This window comes from Bufo gargarizans, chromosome 4, assembly GCF_014858855.1.
Source record: "Bufo gargarizans isolate SCDJY-AF-19 chromosome 4, ASM1485885v1, whole genome shotgun sequence".
In the NCBI taxonomy this organism is placed as follows: domain Eukaryota; kingdom Metazoa; phylum Chordata; class Amphibia; order Anura; family Bufonidae; genus Bufo; species Bufo gargarizans.
Window position 1 is genome coordinate 152,025,325 of NC_058083.1, and position 15,883 is coordinate 152,041,207.

At 47.7% G+C, this 15,883-nt stretch overlaps 1 protein-coding gene across 2 annotated transcripts in view; it reads left to right on the forward strand.

Annotated features, from left to right (window-relative positions):
• The window catches only part of GMPS (guanine monophosphate synthase), a 47,072-nt gene that overhangs the window by 14,908 nt on the left and 16,281 nt on the right, over window positions 1-15,883 (forward strand). For both annotated transcript variants that reach the window (XM_044288705.1, XM_044288704.1), the window contains 7 exons: window positions 1,084-1,198; window positions 1,923-2,020; window positions 2,241-2,344; window positions 4,526-4,719; window positions 5,632-5,797; window positions 14,648-14,799; window positions 15,358-15,531. In XM_044288705.1, coding sequence (XP_044144640.1) covers window positions 1,084-1,198; window positions 1,923-2,020; window positions 2,241-2,344; window positions 4,526-4,719; window positions 5,632-5,797; window positions 14,648-14,799; window positions 15,358-15,531 — 1,003 coding nt within the window. The remainder of the gene's footprint in view (window positions 1-1,083; window positions 1,199-1,922; window positions 2,021-2,240; window positions 2,345-4,525; window positions 4,720-5,631; window positions 5,798-14,647; window positions 14,800-15,357; window positions 15,532-15,883) is intronic.

Consider the following 15,883-nt stretch of genomic DNA (forward strand, 5'->3'; position numbering starts at 1 on the left):
TACGGATGACGTCCGAGTGCATTCCGTATTTTGCAGAACGGAACAGCTGGCCCCTAATAGAACAGTCCTATCCTTGTCCGTAATGGGGACAATAATAGAACATGTTCTCGCAGAACTGACATACGGAAACGGAATGCACACGGAGTAACTTTCTTTTTTTTTTTTTCTTTTTTTGCTGATCCATTAAAAGGAATGGTTCCGCATACGGTCCGCAAACAAACTGACACGGAAAGAAAATACGTTTGTGTGCATGAGCCCTAAGACTGGATATTTTAAAGGGGTTGTCCGATGAAAAGTATTTCTATGCATTGAATGCGGCATTTCAAATAAAGTATTAAAATATTGTTAATATTTGTAAGTACATTACATTTTCCTCTCTGGTAGCGCCCCCTTCTGTTCCACCTTCTACTGCATTCAGAGGTGGACTAACAAGCACAGTAGCCTCCCTGCTCCGTTCCTCCTTTCAGTGCCAGCCTAGTGACGAGTCCCAGACACCTTTCATAGAAATATATAACTATGTATCTAGACAGTGGAGAAGGAAATTTTGAGAGCTCTACAAACCAAATGTATATCTGGGGTTATGTTAGAGACGGTATTCTATGCAGTGGAGCAATGGGTTAACAAAAGGGAATTGCAGTGCTTCCTAGGAGATGCAGATGTCAATGTCGATGAGCTGCTGCTCACCCACAGAAAAGGAAGAACATCCTCCAGATAAATGGGTAAAAAATAGCTTTAAATTTGTGGCATAACTGCTTCCATTAATCAGGGCACTGGTGCTTGGAAAAGGAACATTTCTGGTAATAACCTGTGAGTCAATTGCCATTTTAATATGGCTGCGAAACAGAGCATTGTTCCTGGTGCAACCGGTTTCATCTTTTGGTGACGGGGAGGTGCATCCCTCATTAGAGAAAACGAGGAGATCTGATGCTGATAATTGGGATATTGACTAGCTATGCTCGTAGCATCCGCTCTGAACAGTTCCTACTGTGGAACAGAATCTGAAATGGTGTTCTATTCTGAACTTTGATTAGTGTTTTGGAAATTTTATTTTATTTTCAAATGGGTCTTTTTTTTTTTCCCCAGAGCAATCATCATATCAGGAGGACCAAACTCGGTGTATGCTGAAGATGCTCCATGGTTTGACTCTGCTATTTTTACCATTGGCAAACCAGTGCTTGGGATCTGTTATGGCATGCAGGTATGTTGGAAATTGCTTGTCTCATGACTGTTGAAGGGGGAGATTTTCTTAAAAGGAATCTGTCACCAGGATCTTGGACTATTATCTGTAGTAACATATCCATATCACTGCACATCATTATTTTGTATTTTCCTTCTGCCCCCGTTTAAATCTGCACTGACATACTTTGTCAGGACTGCTGTGCTGTGCTCACATAATGGAGGGGACTCGTGCGCGTGCACAGCAGTCCTGACAAAGTATTTCAGCGCAGCTTTTTTAGCGAAAATATGCGACGGCCAGCTAAACAGTAAGTAGCATTTCAATATGGGGACTATAATGCAGATCATGGGGTTAGTGTTCTATAATGGTCAGTTTAGGTGAAAGACTCCCTTTAATGGTTTAGACCAGGCATGCTCAACCTGCGGACCTCCAGCTGTTGCAAAACTACAACTCCTATCATTCCCGGACAGCCTACAGCAGGGCGTGGTGGGAGTTGTAGTTTTACAACAGCTGGTTGAGCATCCCTGATTCAGACTGATTATGTTACATATGGGCTTTAAAAATGCCACGTAATGTAGCTGCATCAGCATTTTCAGGACCCTTCAACTGGCCCCCATGTTCAGTACTGTATTGGAGTATTCAATGAGGTTGCTTCTAACAGACACTCTCTAAAATGGATCTCTTTATGTAGAATAATGATTTCAGTTATATATATATCTATGACTGATTTTCCATTTATCTGCAGATGATGAATAAAGTATTTGGAGGAACCGTCCATAAGAAGAACGTCAGGGAGGATGGAGTTTTCAGCATCAGTATCGACAATACCTGTTCTCTCTTCAGGTAAGAGATCTCTCTGAATGGTCTAACATTTATCTGGAAGTTTATATTGAGATACAGATATGTTTTCTATGTTGGTATTCCTAATCTACCTTATCAGTGCTCATACTGTGGTTTCGGAATGTTTGTCCAGACTCTGAGTCGTGGAGACGTTATGTCCTTGCTGATTAGGTTTCAGGGAAACTATCTTTGCCTCTGCAATACTTCTGAACTTTGCTTCCAGGGGGCTGCAGAAGGAGGAGGTTGTATTGCTGACACATGGAGACAGCGTGGACAAGGTAGCTGATGGATTTAAGGTTGTTGCGCAATCTGGAAACATAGTGGCAGGTATGTATTTTACATTCTTCATCTGGTCATGTGAGCCTTAAAGGGCTTTTCAGAGATTTATTTATCTAATATTTTTTTTTTTATTATTTTTTTTTTTTTTTACTGATGACCTATCCTCTGGATAGCTCATCTGTATCTGATCGGTGGAGTCTGACACCCAGGGCCCCCACTAATCAGCCATTTAAGAAGGCACCAGCGCTCGCAGTATAGCCGTGGCACTCTCATAGTTTGCATCGGCCTTGTGACATCATGATTAGGGATGAGTGAACTTCAAGTTTTGAACTTTGGGTATATGGTGACTTGCACTATGGATTCCCTTACCAAGGACCATAACTCAATTCAAGCACCCACTGCATAAGGGAATACCTTTAGAGGCATTCCGTTATGCATTCCATCATAATAGAAATCTATGGCCAGCATAACCGATCCGTCCGGTTCCCGTTATGTAGGAGTCCTAACAGTGAAGAAAAAATGCAAAGGTGTTTTTTACTTTTGCCCCAGCCAGCGTCACCTGTGGTGAAATCCATACTTACTTGTTTCTCCGCTGCTGCGTTCTGGCTCTGTGGCTTTCAGGGTTTCTTCACAGGACTTCCGGTCTCTTTCAGGCTAGGTCTACACGACGACATTTGTCGCGCCAATGTCGCGCGACAATTTTTAGAATGGCAGTCTATGGTGTCGCACTGCAACATGCGACATACTGCGACGCAACAGTCGCAGAAAATCCATTCTGTGCGACACCATAGACTGCCATTATAAAAATTGTCGCGTGACATTAGTGCAACAAAATGTCGCGCGACAAATGTCGTCGTGTAGACCTAGCCTCAGTCAACCTCCTCACGGACTGGTTCATGTGCACCACTGCAGCCAATGATTGGCCTGAGCAATGATATGTTCCTTAGCAGCTCATAATCCACATGAGGGCTATGGTGTAATGTGAATTCAACAGATTTGAGAATGAATAAGCTTACGCAGGCTAATTGAATAAATATATTTACTAAGTGTGATTATTTATAAGATAAAACACAAATCACATACAGAATAACAAAAAGTAAATAATCATCACTAGCCTACATATGCAATATAGGGCTCTGCTATAACACATGGCTGTCTACCACACTATATAACACATGCCCCCCCCCCCCCCCCCCCCCCAATCGTCAGTGCAGACCACCACAGTTATTCTCATTAGTCTCTCCTCCAGTGAGCATCATGCATGTCTTACATCAATCAGGAATGTAGCCTTATCAGCAAATACCCTTACAATACATATGGAGTGGCGGGGACGGTGCAAAAAAAACCCAACCCTGTATGCCTTTAAGGCCATCTGAACATGTAACATCTATATAGTAGTAGTACACAGTGGAACAAAGCCATTTGAAAACCCAGAACATGAGTGAATATGCCCTGTGGTCACTGTCGAGTACCAGGTTAAGTCTTATGCCCATAAAGAGTTAGAGGAACTGCATTTCCATGAAACTTGTGAGATGTTTAGGTTTATGGAGGTCCAAGTGCTGAGCCCCCACCGATTGCTGAAACAAAGGGGCAGAAGCATTTAGCTTAGTACTGTGCCCCTTTGACTGTAATCAGTTCATTGCCCAAAACGTTTCACTTTTTGGTGCAGTTATCTGTAAACTAAAGGGCTCCAGAAGCAGTAACTAGAATAGCTATTTGTTCCAGGAAAGCATGAAGATTTGCTGCAAAAAAAGCGTAACAAGTATGGGGACCATTAGAGCTCATGCTCATTGAGCGATATTAAACTCAAGCGAGTGCTGTCAGTAAAAAAAAAAAAAAACTGCCATTTTCCCCTCAGTTTTGCCTCACTAACCCACGACATTTCCTAGAAACAATCAGGTGTGGTTTTTATTCACTGAACTATTTAGTTGAATGGGCAACGCCATGCATTCCCTGCATTTGGCTGTGTTTTTGACACATGTGGTACTTATTGCATGAAAAACGCAAAATATGGAACTCGCTGGATCTTTATTTTATTTTATTTTTTTCATGCAGTGCGATCTTGCTTGAGAAAAAACCCCATGTGCATGAAGCCATTCACTTTAATGGGTCAGATTTCACTGAGGGTGCTGTCCTAGGCAGTACCATCGTGTGAAGCTAATTTCTATGCATGAGCTGTTAAGCAGATAAGTGATCCTGTTGTTTTTTTTTTTTTTTTTTGTGTTTAAGCAATAGCAAACGAATCCAAAAAGCTCTATGGGGTACAGTTCCATCCAGAAGTTGGCCTAACTGTGAATGGCAAAGGCATGTTGAAGAACTTCTTGTATGACGTTGCTGGGTGTAGCGGCACTTTCACAGTTCAGAATAGAGAGGTTGAATGTATACGGGAAATTAAGGAGAAAGTCGGTTCTTCGAAGGTCTTGGTGAGTAACATACTTTGTAAGGCTGAAGAATAACATAAGTCCATCCAGTTCAGCCTGTCATCCTGCTATGTTGATCCAGAGAGATGCAAAAACCCTCATGAGGTAGAAGTCAATGTTGATCTCCTTTCTCTGTACAGCCTTCAGATTCTGCAGTAGCAGGCTCTGTTTTTTTTTACTCTTTTTGCTCCTTATCTCTGAAGGTACTATTACTCCAGATGTCATACAGATCATGATAAACGATAAAAGATGTAGCAAATTCCGTTTATTATACACAGATAATCGTTCATACTTGCAGCTGTTACTTGTTACTTGTAAATCATTCCTTGTTATATGTAAAGATGGGGGACAGATGCTTAGTCAAAAGGCATGTATGAGACTCCATATTATATGAACAGATCTATTAACGAGGAGCGATATTTTTTATTTTATTTTGCGTGCTGAAGATCACGATGGACGAGGAACGCTCAGTTTGTCGCTTGTCTTTGAATAGTTCATACTTATTACATCACACGATTCCTATTTTCGCTCACATGCACGACAATCTGTGCGATATTCGCTCCGTGTAATAGCGCCTTGATCCCTGACCTCATTGTAGCTCGATTCTATTTTAACTGATAAAAATGTGGCTTAAATAAGTGTTAATGAACTTTTTGTGCACAGTTAACCCTCAGTGACTAAACGGCTGAATATTTTTAATAAATACAAATTTTTAAAATGATTTATAGCTCTTAATGAGTAACATGCAATCATAAAAAATTGCCCCTTTTAAAAAGGCATCCATGCCCCTCTTGAACTCTTTTAGTGAATTCACCACCTCGTCTAAATGCACAGATTACAGATGGTGGCAGGGCCATATGTACCACACAATAAAAAGCGGATTGACAAGTTTCTGTTATAATATTTCCCTTTCAGGTCCTGTTGAGCGGGGGAGTGGATTCTACCGTCTGCACAGCTCTGCTGAACAAAGCCTTAAACCAAGAGCAAGTTATTGCAGTTCATATAGACAATGGATTTATGCGGAAAAGAGAGAGCCAGTCTGTGGAGGAGGCGCTGAAAAAGCTGGGAATCCAAGTGAAAGGTCTGTCTTATGTAGCTGACATTTTTGCTGTATTAAACCTATTTCTTACTAGTGGTGGTAAGGATTATTTCACGAAAACAGGAAGGGGCCTGAATGCTTTTCTTTACTGGTCATTTAACGCACGGTCAGGCCATGACACATCCAAATAAGGGCTCATTCAGACGGCTGTATGAATGAGTCCGCATCTGTTCCGCAATTTTGCAGGAACGGGTGAGGACGCATTCCTTTCAATGGGGCTGCAAAAGATGCGGACAGCACACGGTGTGCTGTCCGCATGCGTCGTTTCTTTTGCGGCTCTGCGGAAAAGCTAGAATATGTCCTATTCTTGACAGTAATAGGCATTTTCTTTTATGGTTGCGCCATGTGCAGTCCGCAAATTGCAGGACACACACAGCCGATGTCCGTGTTTTGCAGATCCGCAAATAGCGGATTCACAAAACACTACGGCCGTCTGAATGGGCCCTAATACAGATGGATATCACGGCCAGTACGTGAACGTGTAAATCAAACCTAACACAAATGGAAGGCCACTCAAGTAATAGTGATAGTGGAAACAAATATATATAAACATTGGTAAGAAAACCTATGGGGGTTTTCCCACACATAAATAAATATAAATTTTCTCCTTCAGATCAAGTAAAATTCTTATTTATTTTTTGTGTTGCAATCAGCACCCCTTGCGGTTCTTTTGATTCTCTCTCAGAACGGCCACCTAATGTACCCAGTCCTTCTTCTTGCCTGTATTAAAGGGGTTTTCGGGTAATAACTATATACTATCAAGTGGCCGCAGCCTGTCCCCTTAAACAGAAGATTAATACTTACCTGCTCCATGCCACTCTGGTCCTCAGCGCTTTCCCGCTGTCTCAATTTTCTGGTCTCAGCACTGTTTACATCAGCCTGGCCATGACGGGCCCCATCACCGCTGACGCCAGTCATTGGCTGGAGGAGTGCATGCGACCATATGACCAGCCGGAATGGAAAGTGGAGACAGCAGGAGCAGTACATAGGACCAGAGCATAGTGGAGCAGGTAAGTATCAACCTTCTGTTTCTCGCCCAATTTCCTTGGGGGACACAGAAGACCTTGGGTATAGCTCATCTCCCTAGGAGGCGTGACACTAAGAAAGAACTGTTAAGCCCCTCCTCCACAGCTATACCCTCAGCCTGGAGAGAGAGACTGCCAGTTTTTGCTTAGTGTCCAAGGAGGCAAGACACTCCCTGCTACTGCAGGGCTGTTTTTCTCCTGTTTGGTTTTTAGTTTTGATTTTTGCTTTTTGCTTTTGTCTTTTTCTTCAGATCATCAGGGACAACAGAGTCGCACTAGACCTCTCTGTTTCTCCCGGGGTCGAGCTGCGCCAGTGCCGGTCATCCGCACTGCTGCCTCCCCCACAGAAGGCAAGGTGGACCAGGGCAGCCCAGCTCCCCTGCATCCCGCCAGCGCAAGGGTCGCCCGCACGCCAAGTCCCTCTTCCAGCGTCCTGCCACTACGGTGCCAGTAGCTGAAAGGGCGACCCTGCTGGAACGGACCGAGGGTGAAGACGGCTGTGGTAAGAGAGAGGCTTCTCCAGCCCTACGTTCCCCTCATTCCCTCCCCGGTCTCCTGCGTGCTGGACCCCCATACTGGTCCCTGCTGGACCCTGAGGTGTCGTTGGGAACAGCCATTTTCTGGCTCCAGGGCTGTCTCTCATATCCAGCTGTTGCCCAATAATCATATAGCCCCACACCACCACCATACTGGTGACCGCGGGGCGACTATACACTGCCCCTTCATAGGGCATTGCACAGGGGTGAGCAATGGATGGCTGTGGAGGAATTCTGCTTTAGGACCGGAGACCCGCTCCTAGCTGCCTCTGACACAGGGGTTATGCCGGCCCTCCCCCTTACCGGTCGCAGATTCAGTACAGGGGGCCCTCGCTGACTGCCCTGTCCCTCCTCCACGGGCGCCGTTAGGGCAGGGGGTGCAGTGCTGGACTTCAGGGTCCCCCCCCCCCCGCCCTCCTTACCGGTGTCTAGGGCCAAGGGCCCGCTCCAGAAGCTGCCGGACGCAAGGCCCTCACTGCCTGCATGTACTGAGCGCGATGCTCCAGCAGGCCCCGGCTGACTGTTGAGGCTTTTGGTCGGCCAGGAGCCGCAAACTTTTGACCCAGGCTTCGGCCTGCTCGGCCGCAATCCGGCCCTTTGTCTCGGCCGGCCCGCGGGGTGGGCACCCGCGGCCGTTAGTGCATGCGTCTGCCGGCTCCCGGCCGGGTGCCGCAAACCTTTGACCCAGGCTTCGGCCTGCACGGCCGCAATCCGGCCCTTTGTCTCTGCCGGCCCGCGGGGTGGGCACCCGCGGGCCGTTAGTGCATGCGTCAGCCGGCTCCCTCCCGGTCCCGGCCGACCGCCGGTACTCCCGGTCGGCCGGGCGCCGCGAAAATCTAGGCCCCGGCTTCTCGGCCTACTAGGCCACAAACTTCCAGCCTCAGTTGGAGGGGGCGGGAACTTCTCGCGGCGCGAATTCTTCCCGCCTGGAGGTCCCCCGCCCCCAGGGGATCGCAGCGCCGCCCCCTAGGCCGGATGTTTTGTTAACCTGTTGGGTACCGGCCACCAGGGGCCGGCTCCCATCTAGAGGACACCCTCTATGTTCTGGGCTTCCTGGTGGGCCTGTGTGAGATTGTGCCCCTGTATGGTGGCCCCTTTTTTGCCTCAGAGTGGCTGTGTTGTTAAGAAAAAAAAAAAGTTAATAAATAACGGAATGGTTGCGCAGGACGCTGCAGCCTGATGCAGTAGTGCTGGCCGCACGCTATGCCCCCCTTCCGTAGGCGGCATGTTGCGCTCCTCTGCTGCGGTTCTGGCCAGCTACATGTTCCCCTTCTAGGCGGACCCTTGCCATCTCCCGGGATGCGGCGCTGACCAAAGGCAGGCGCCCCGTCTATAGGCAGAACGTCGCCTCTCCAGTTACAGGTTGGCCATGTGCATCACTCTCACTGGATTTAATGCCGGATAGGTGCATGACCCCCTTCTGGGGCAGAAGAATTGCACTCTCACCAGATACGGTGCTGGCCATGTACATGACCCCTCAAGGAGCACGGCACTCTCACTGGATTCCTGCCGGCCATGTGTGTATCCCCCTTCTTGGCGGTACGCTGCACTCTCACTGGGTTCGCTGTCGGCCATGGGTATAAAACATGTGCACGTCCCCCTTCCATATGCGGAACACTGCACTCATTGGGTTCACTGCCGGCCATGTGCACGTCCCCCTTCCATAAGCGGAACGTTGCACTCTCAATGGATTCGCTGCCGGCCTTGTGCATGACTCCCTTCCATAAGCGGTAGGCTGCACTCTCATTGGTTTCGCTGCCAGCCTTGAGCATGCCTCCTTCTCTCGGGCGGCATACATACTCTTCCTGGCTGGGGTTGTTCTCTCGCGGTAGGTTGCTGGCCACGTGCTTGACCCCCTTCCATGGCGGGGTGCTTGCACTCTCACCGGATCCGCTGCCAGTCATAGGCATGGCCCCCCCCCCCCTTCCTTGGGCGGTGTACCGCACTCTCGCTGGCTTTGCTGCCGGCATGGGCATGCCTCCTCTCCTCAGGCGACATACATGCACCTTCACTGACGGTGTTTGTTCTTGCGCCAGTACGTTGCTGGCCATGTGCATGGCCCCGTCCGTGGCGGGGTGCTCGCGCTCTCCTGGGATGCGATGCTGCCGTGTGCGGTTCATTGCACCCTCACCGAATACGTTGCTGGCCAGGAGCATGGCCCTCTAAACATGGGTGCGCTGCTTGCACTCCCTTTAGAAACGGTGCTGGCCTTGTGCATGACCACTTCTCGTTCCGTGGGCGGTAATTTGCGCGCTCATGAGATTCACGGCTGTCCTTCTATATGCTGTACTGGACGTTCCCCTTTCATTGGCGAACTACTCGTTGCACTCTCACAAAATTCGGTGTTGGGTGGATTATTGCACAATAATTTAATGCCCGGATAATCCTGTGCATGCCCTTCCCCCTTCACTAGGTCCTTTGGTGCGGGCCTTTGCACTCTTGCCGTCTGCAGAGTTTGCCAGGTGCTTTTCTCCCCCCTTTTCTGGGCGGACTGCTTGCGTTCCATAGCATGCCCCCTGTACTAGCCTTGTGCATAACTCCCTTTCGGGTTGCACTTGTACTTCCATGGATACTGTGGGATGCTTGGCTGTGCGCTCTGTGCGTTGTTTGGGCCGTGTTTGCCTTCTCCTCCCGTGGGTGGGTTGGCCTTCTCGCTGCCTGCGGTTTGCTAGTACGTATGCCTCCCTTCCTCCTGCGACATACTTTTTTCTCTTGGGGTGAGGCTGCTTGTCGCTAGCTTTGCACTCTTTTCTGAAGAGGTCATTCTGTCCACCTGTATGAGCCTAAGGTGTTGTCCAACACACAACAAATGAATGCCCAATGTATTCACCGCTGTATAACTTGTATATATGTAGACGGGCTCTGCTGGCTCGCTACTGCACCGAGCTGGGTGGCACTCATTCTCTGGTGTGGTCCCGTTGTGACTGCACCAGCCATGTTCATTGGCCCTTCCACCTGGGGGGTGTTCGGGGTACCTTGATGCGTACCCGTTCGTCCTCCCGTGACATTGCTTCCCCGCGCAAGCCGTCGGGTCAAGAGCGTTGTCTTGGCGCCTTCTGCACTTCAGTCTGATCTGCTACCAGGAACAGACCGCTCCTCTCGGGTAGGGTCACCCAACTTCTCTTGGGTGCTCGTCTATCCAGGTCTGAGGGACCTCCACTTTTGGGTTCTTCAGGGTTTTCGCCTTCTGCGAGGCGATCTGCAGGTCGTCTCACAGAGTAGCAGGTATTCGGCTTTTGAACTGTCCTGTGGCTTCCCTGTTTGCCATTCCTCCTTTCGGTTTGGAGGGTGTTATGCCGGCCTCTGTCTCGACTGCTTTTCCTCGCTGGCTCGGTTGTTTTGGCTTCCTCTCTGAGTTTGTCACTCCGAGGTGGCTTCTGCACCGGCCAGGCCTCAGAGGCTGTTTTCGTCATTGCCCCCTCCCCTTCGGGGGTGAGCATGGTTGTTCATTTGGATGGTTCCGGGGGTTACTTGTGGTCTCGTACCGTCTCCCTCGTTTTCGCTGGCAGTACTAGCTGTTTGCCAGGCCTATTGCGTTCTGTCCTCCCGCTGGGTGCAGATTGCCTTTCCATTCTGGGCATATGGTCCTGCTGGACTTACCTTTTCGGTAACTTGGGAGGACTACCCTTCGGTCACGGTTGTCCTTGACTTTCCCTCACCAGGACTGTAGAACTCCTTCCTGTGGTGGCTACGTCGACTTGGACTTTGGCCTGTCTTGTCCTGGCATCTGTCGGCTGCTGGGCGGACCCTTCCGGTTTCTTCCGTCTGTCCTTCTGCTCACCCACTCCGGTTGGATACGGAACTATGTTGTTCGGGGGCCGACGGGAGTTTTCTTCCGACCCTTGGGCCGTGTTACTGGTCTGCGCCTGATCACATTGGGTTTTTTTCCCGCTTGCCAGGCGATTCCTGCGAGCGCGCTGGTGTTCGCTCCCGACTGTGCTTCGTCCGGGTTCGGTTGTCGGACTTAGGGTTCTTGACTAGGTTTTGTGGTAAGTGGGGCATTCCCCCACTCTGCTTTCTCTCCCTTGGTTCTGTCTTTCTCTAGTCCGGCCTGACCCTAGGACTGGGACTCTGTTACTGAAGTGTCAAGTGTCGGCGCTGTCCTTTCCCTTGCAGCGTTTTCTGGCCCTCCTGGGCCTGTCATGACCTTCTTCCGCAGAGTGGCTCTTGGTTCCTCTGTACCGTTCCCTGGTACCGCCCTGGGAACTACACACTGAGCTCTTGGCGCTCCACTCTTTCCCTTGGTGCCGTTGTAGACGTTCTCCCTACTCCTGCTGTCCTGTACAGTTGTGTTTTCTGTTGCCATCATGTCTGATGGGTGGCCCTTCGTGTTCTGTGCCCTCTGTCCTTTTCCAGGACGGGGCTGTTTCCCCGTCCCTTCCTTCTGAGGGTGGTATCTGCCTTCTTATCTACGAGGCTTTGGTCATCCCCTTCCCGTCTCCGGGAACGGGCGCTTCACCGCTTGGAGATTGTTTGGTTTTGCAGTTGTTACTTGGAGATCTCCGGCTCTTGTCTGCGTTCGGTCTCTTGTGTTTCCAGGATGTCCGCGCAAAGAGTTGACGGCCTCCAGGGTGGCTTTCCTTCGCTCTCTGTGTCTATTGCTGTGGTTACCGCACCAAGGGCAGGGTTCTGCTTTTGGTGTCACCGTTCATTTCAGCCGGAGCGGTCGGTGCCTCCTGGGCCGGAGGCATAAGGCTTCGGCCATGCTTTTGTGCAAGGCGGTCGCTGGTCTTCCTTGCACACCTTACTGGGTTCTACAGGGTGCGCACTGGGGCTTCGGCGTCTGCTGCCTTGGGCCGCCTGGTCTGCAGGCGGCGGTTTCTTGATGCCTTCGGGTGCTTTGCCCTGGTGCTGTGGTCCCTCCCCTCTTGGACTGCTATTGAACGTCCCAAGGTCTTCTGTGTCCCCCAAGGAAATTGGGCGAGAAAACGAGATTTTTGTATAACTTACCAGTAAAATCTCTTTCTCGCTCTTTCCTTGGGGGACACAGCACCCACCCATTCTTTGTTTCCGAGTTTGTTTTACCCGTTGGGTAGTTGGCTTGTTGGTTCCACTTTTGGACTTTGCCTTTTCTCACTACTTGGACACGCAACTGGCAGTCTCTCTCTCCAGGCTGAGGGTATAGCTGTGGAGGAGGGGCTTAACAGTTCTTTCTTAGTGTCACGCCTCCTAGGGAGATGAGCTATACCCAAGGTCTTCTGTGTCCCCCAAGGAAAGAGCGAGAAAGAGATTTTACTGGTAAGTTATACAAAAATCTCGTTTTTAGGCGGCATGCTGCTGCCACTTGATAGAAAACTCCTTTAAACCCATGGCTATAAATAATATTACTGTACTTACAGGTCTGAAAAAGATTGATACTCAGGATTTCCAGAATAATACTCCACAAATAAAGGAAACTTTTTTGTATACAGTCGTGGCCAAAAGTTTTGAGAATTACATAAATATTGGAAATTGGAAAAGTTGCTGCTTAAGTTTTTATAATAGCAATTTGCATATACTCCAGAATGTTATGAAGAGTGATCAGATGAATTGCATAGTCCTTCTTTGCCATGAAAATTAACTTAATCCCAAAAAAAACTTTCCACTGCATTTCATTGCGGTCATTAAAGGACCTGCTGAGATCATTTCAGTAATCGTCTTGTTAACTCAGGTGAGAATGTTGACGAGCACAAGGCTGGAGATCATTATGTCAGGCTGATTGGGTTAAAATGGCAGACTTGACCTGTTAAAAGAAGGGTGATGCTTGAAATAATTGTTCTTCCATTGTTAACCATGGTGACCTGCAAAGAAACGCGTGCAGCCATCATTGCGTTGCATAAAAATGGCTTCACAGGCAAGGATATTGTGGCTACTAAGATTGCACCTCAATCAACAATTTATAGGATCATCAAGAACTTCAAGGAAAGAGGTTCAATTCTTGTTAAGAAGGTTTCAAGGCGTCCAAGAAAGTCCAGCAAGCGCCAGGATCGTCTCCTGAAGAGGATTCAGCTGCGGGATCGGAGTGCCACCAGTGCAGAGCTTGCTCAGGAATGGCAGCAGGCAGGTGTGAGCGCATCTGCACGCACAGTGAGGCGAAGACTTTTGGAAGATGGCCTGGTGTCAAGAAGGGCAGCAAAGAAGCCACTTCTCTCCAAAAAAAACATCAGGGACAGATTGATCTTCTGCAGAAAATATGGTGAATGGACTGCTGAGGACTGGGGCAAAGTCATATTCTCCGATAAAGCCTCTTTCCGATTGTTTGGGGCATCAGGAAAAGGGCTTGTCCGGAGAAGAAAAGGTGAGCGCTACCATCAGTCCTGTGTCATGCCAACAGTAAAGCATCCTGAGACCATTCATGTGTGGGGTTGCTTCTCATCCAAGGGAGTGGGCTCACTCACAATTTTGCCCAAAAACACAGCCATTAATAAAGAATGGTACCAAAACACCCTCCAACAGCAACTTCTTCCAGCTACAGTTTGGTGAAGAACAATGCATTTTCCAGCACGATGGAGCACCATGCCATAAAGCAAAAGTGATAACTAAGTGGCTCGGGGACCAAAACGTTGACATTTTGGGTCCATGGCCTGGAAAATCCCCAGAGCCTAATCCCATTGAGAACTTGTGGTCAATCCTCAAGAGGTGGGTGGACAAACAAAAGCCCACTAATTCTGACAAACTCCAAGAAGTGATTATGAAAGAATGGGTTTCTATCAGTCAGGAATTGGCCCAGAAGTTGAATTGCAGAAGTCCTGAAAAAGAAGAGCCAACACTGCAAATACTAACTCTTTGCATAAATGTCATGTAATTGTCGATAAAAGCCTTTGAAACGTATGAAGTGCGTGTAATTATATTTCACTACATCACAGAAACAACTGAAACAAAGATCTAAAAGCAGTTTAGCAGCAAACTTTGTGAAAACTAATATTTGTGTCATTCTCAAAACTTTTGACCACGACTGTAGATGCAGAGTTGGAGGGATGATGATTTGACTTCTTTTTGGGAAAAATGGTCAACATCCCGTGAGAGTGGAAATGCCAATCCAAATTAGTTTCCAACCAGCTTTCTGTAACCTAATATAACTAAGAATATAAGTAAGAACTGGCAGAAGGGGGGACTTTCATACCTACTAGTGGTTATGTTGTGCTCCAGTCATACTTTTTTTTATATATAGTACATTTTAATTATAAATGTCTAGTTTTATAAGCAGGAAAGCTATTTGCTGTATTTGATTTGTCCTTGCTGTCCTTTATTTGAACGTACACACAGTAATCTCTCTAATCTGTCTCCTCTAGTTGTGAACGCAGCACATTCATTTTACAATGGTACAACAACGTTACCAATATCCGACGAGGACAGAACACCACGTAAAAGAATCAGCAAGACCCTTAACATGACGACAAATCCAGAGGAGAAGAGGAAAATCATTGGTGACACTTTTGTAAAGGTGTGTATGTGCTGGGATCAGGGTGAATAAGATGCCTTGACAGATATCTTAAACGAGTTGTCCCACCATAAGATGTTATCCCCTGTCCTTAGTAATATCATTCATGTGTGCAGCTGCTCTATTCACACTATGGGATTCTCAAAGAGAAGCAGAGTACATCGCTCAGCTATCGGTCAGTCCCACAGGGTAGAATGGAGCGGCATCATGCATGGTGGGACTTCTGCTTCACGGACTGTGGCACCTCATTCTTCTGATGGTGGGGGTCTCGGAGATTAGGAACCCATGATTAAATACATTTACTCTATTGGGACCATTTGTCAGACTGACGTAAAGTAGAACTGGCTTAGTTGCCCATAGCAGCCAATCAGATTCCACCTTTCATTTTGCAAAGGAGCTATGAAAAATGAAAGGTGAAATCTGATTGGCTGCTATGGGCAACTAAGCCAGTTCTACTTTACGTCAGTTTGATAAATGACCCCATAAGTATTTTTTTTTTTTTACAAGCATCTGCTTTGTGTGTCCATGTAAACTAACCTGTAGATGCTACTTTGCTTCTAGATTGCTAATGAAGTTATTGGTGAATTGAACCTGAACCCTGAAGAAGTTTTCCTTGCACAAGGCACATTACGACCGGATCTCATTGAAAGCGCATCTCTTATTGCTAGTGTTAAAGCTGAAGTTATTAAAACTCATCACAATGATACAGAACTCATCAGGAAGCTGAGGGAAGAGGTAAAGACTTAATCGGGTATTGAGTGTTTCCATGCGACTTCAGGTAGTATGGATTATCAGGAAATTATCACATTTTAATCTTTGCCTATGCCAGAGATTTAATCTTATATGTTAACCCCTTGCCAACTGCTGGTTGACCATATACACCTAGGTGGTCGGGGTATATCTCTGCACGGATGTTTTAAAACATCTGTGTAGAGATTACAGCCGCACCCCAATCGTGCAGTTGTCAATGACGGCAGGGCTCTCTACAGAGAAGGCAGACAGAGACTGTTTTTCACCGTCCCTGTCTTACCCATTGATCTGTCAATGAGCGCTGTGTGTAGAGATTGTAAAGCGTCATTGCCGGGGA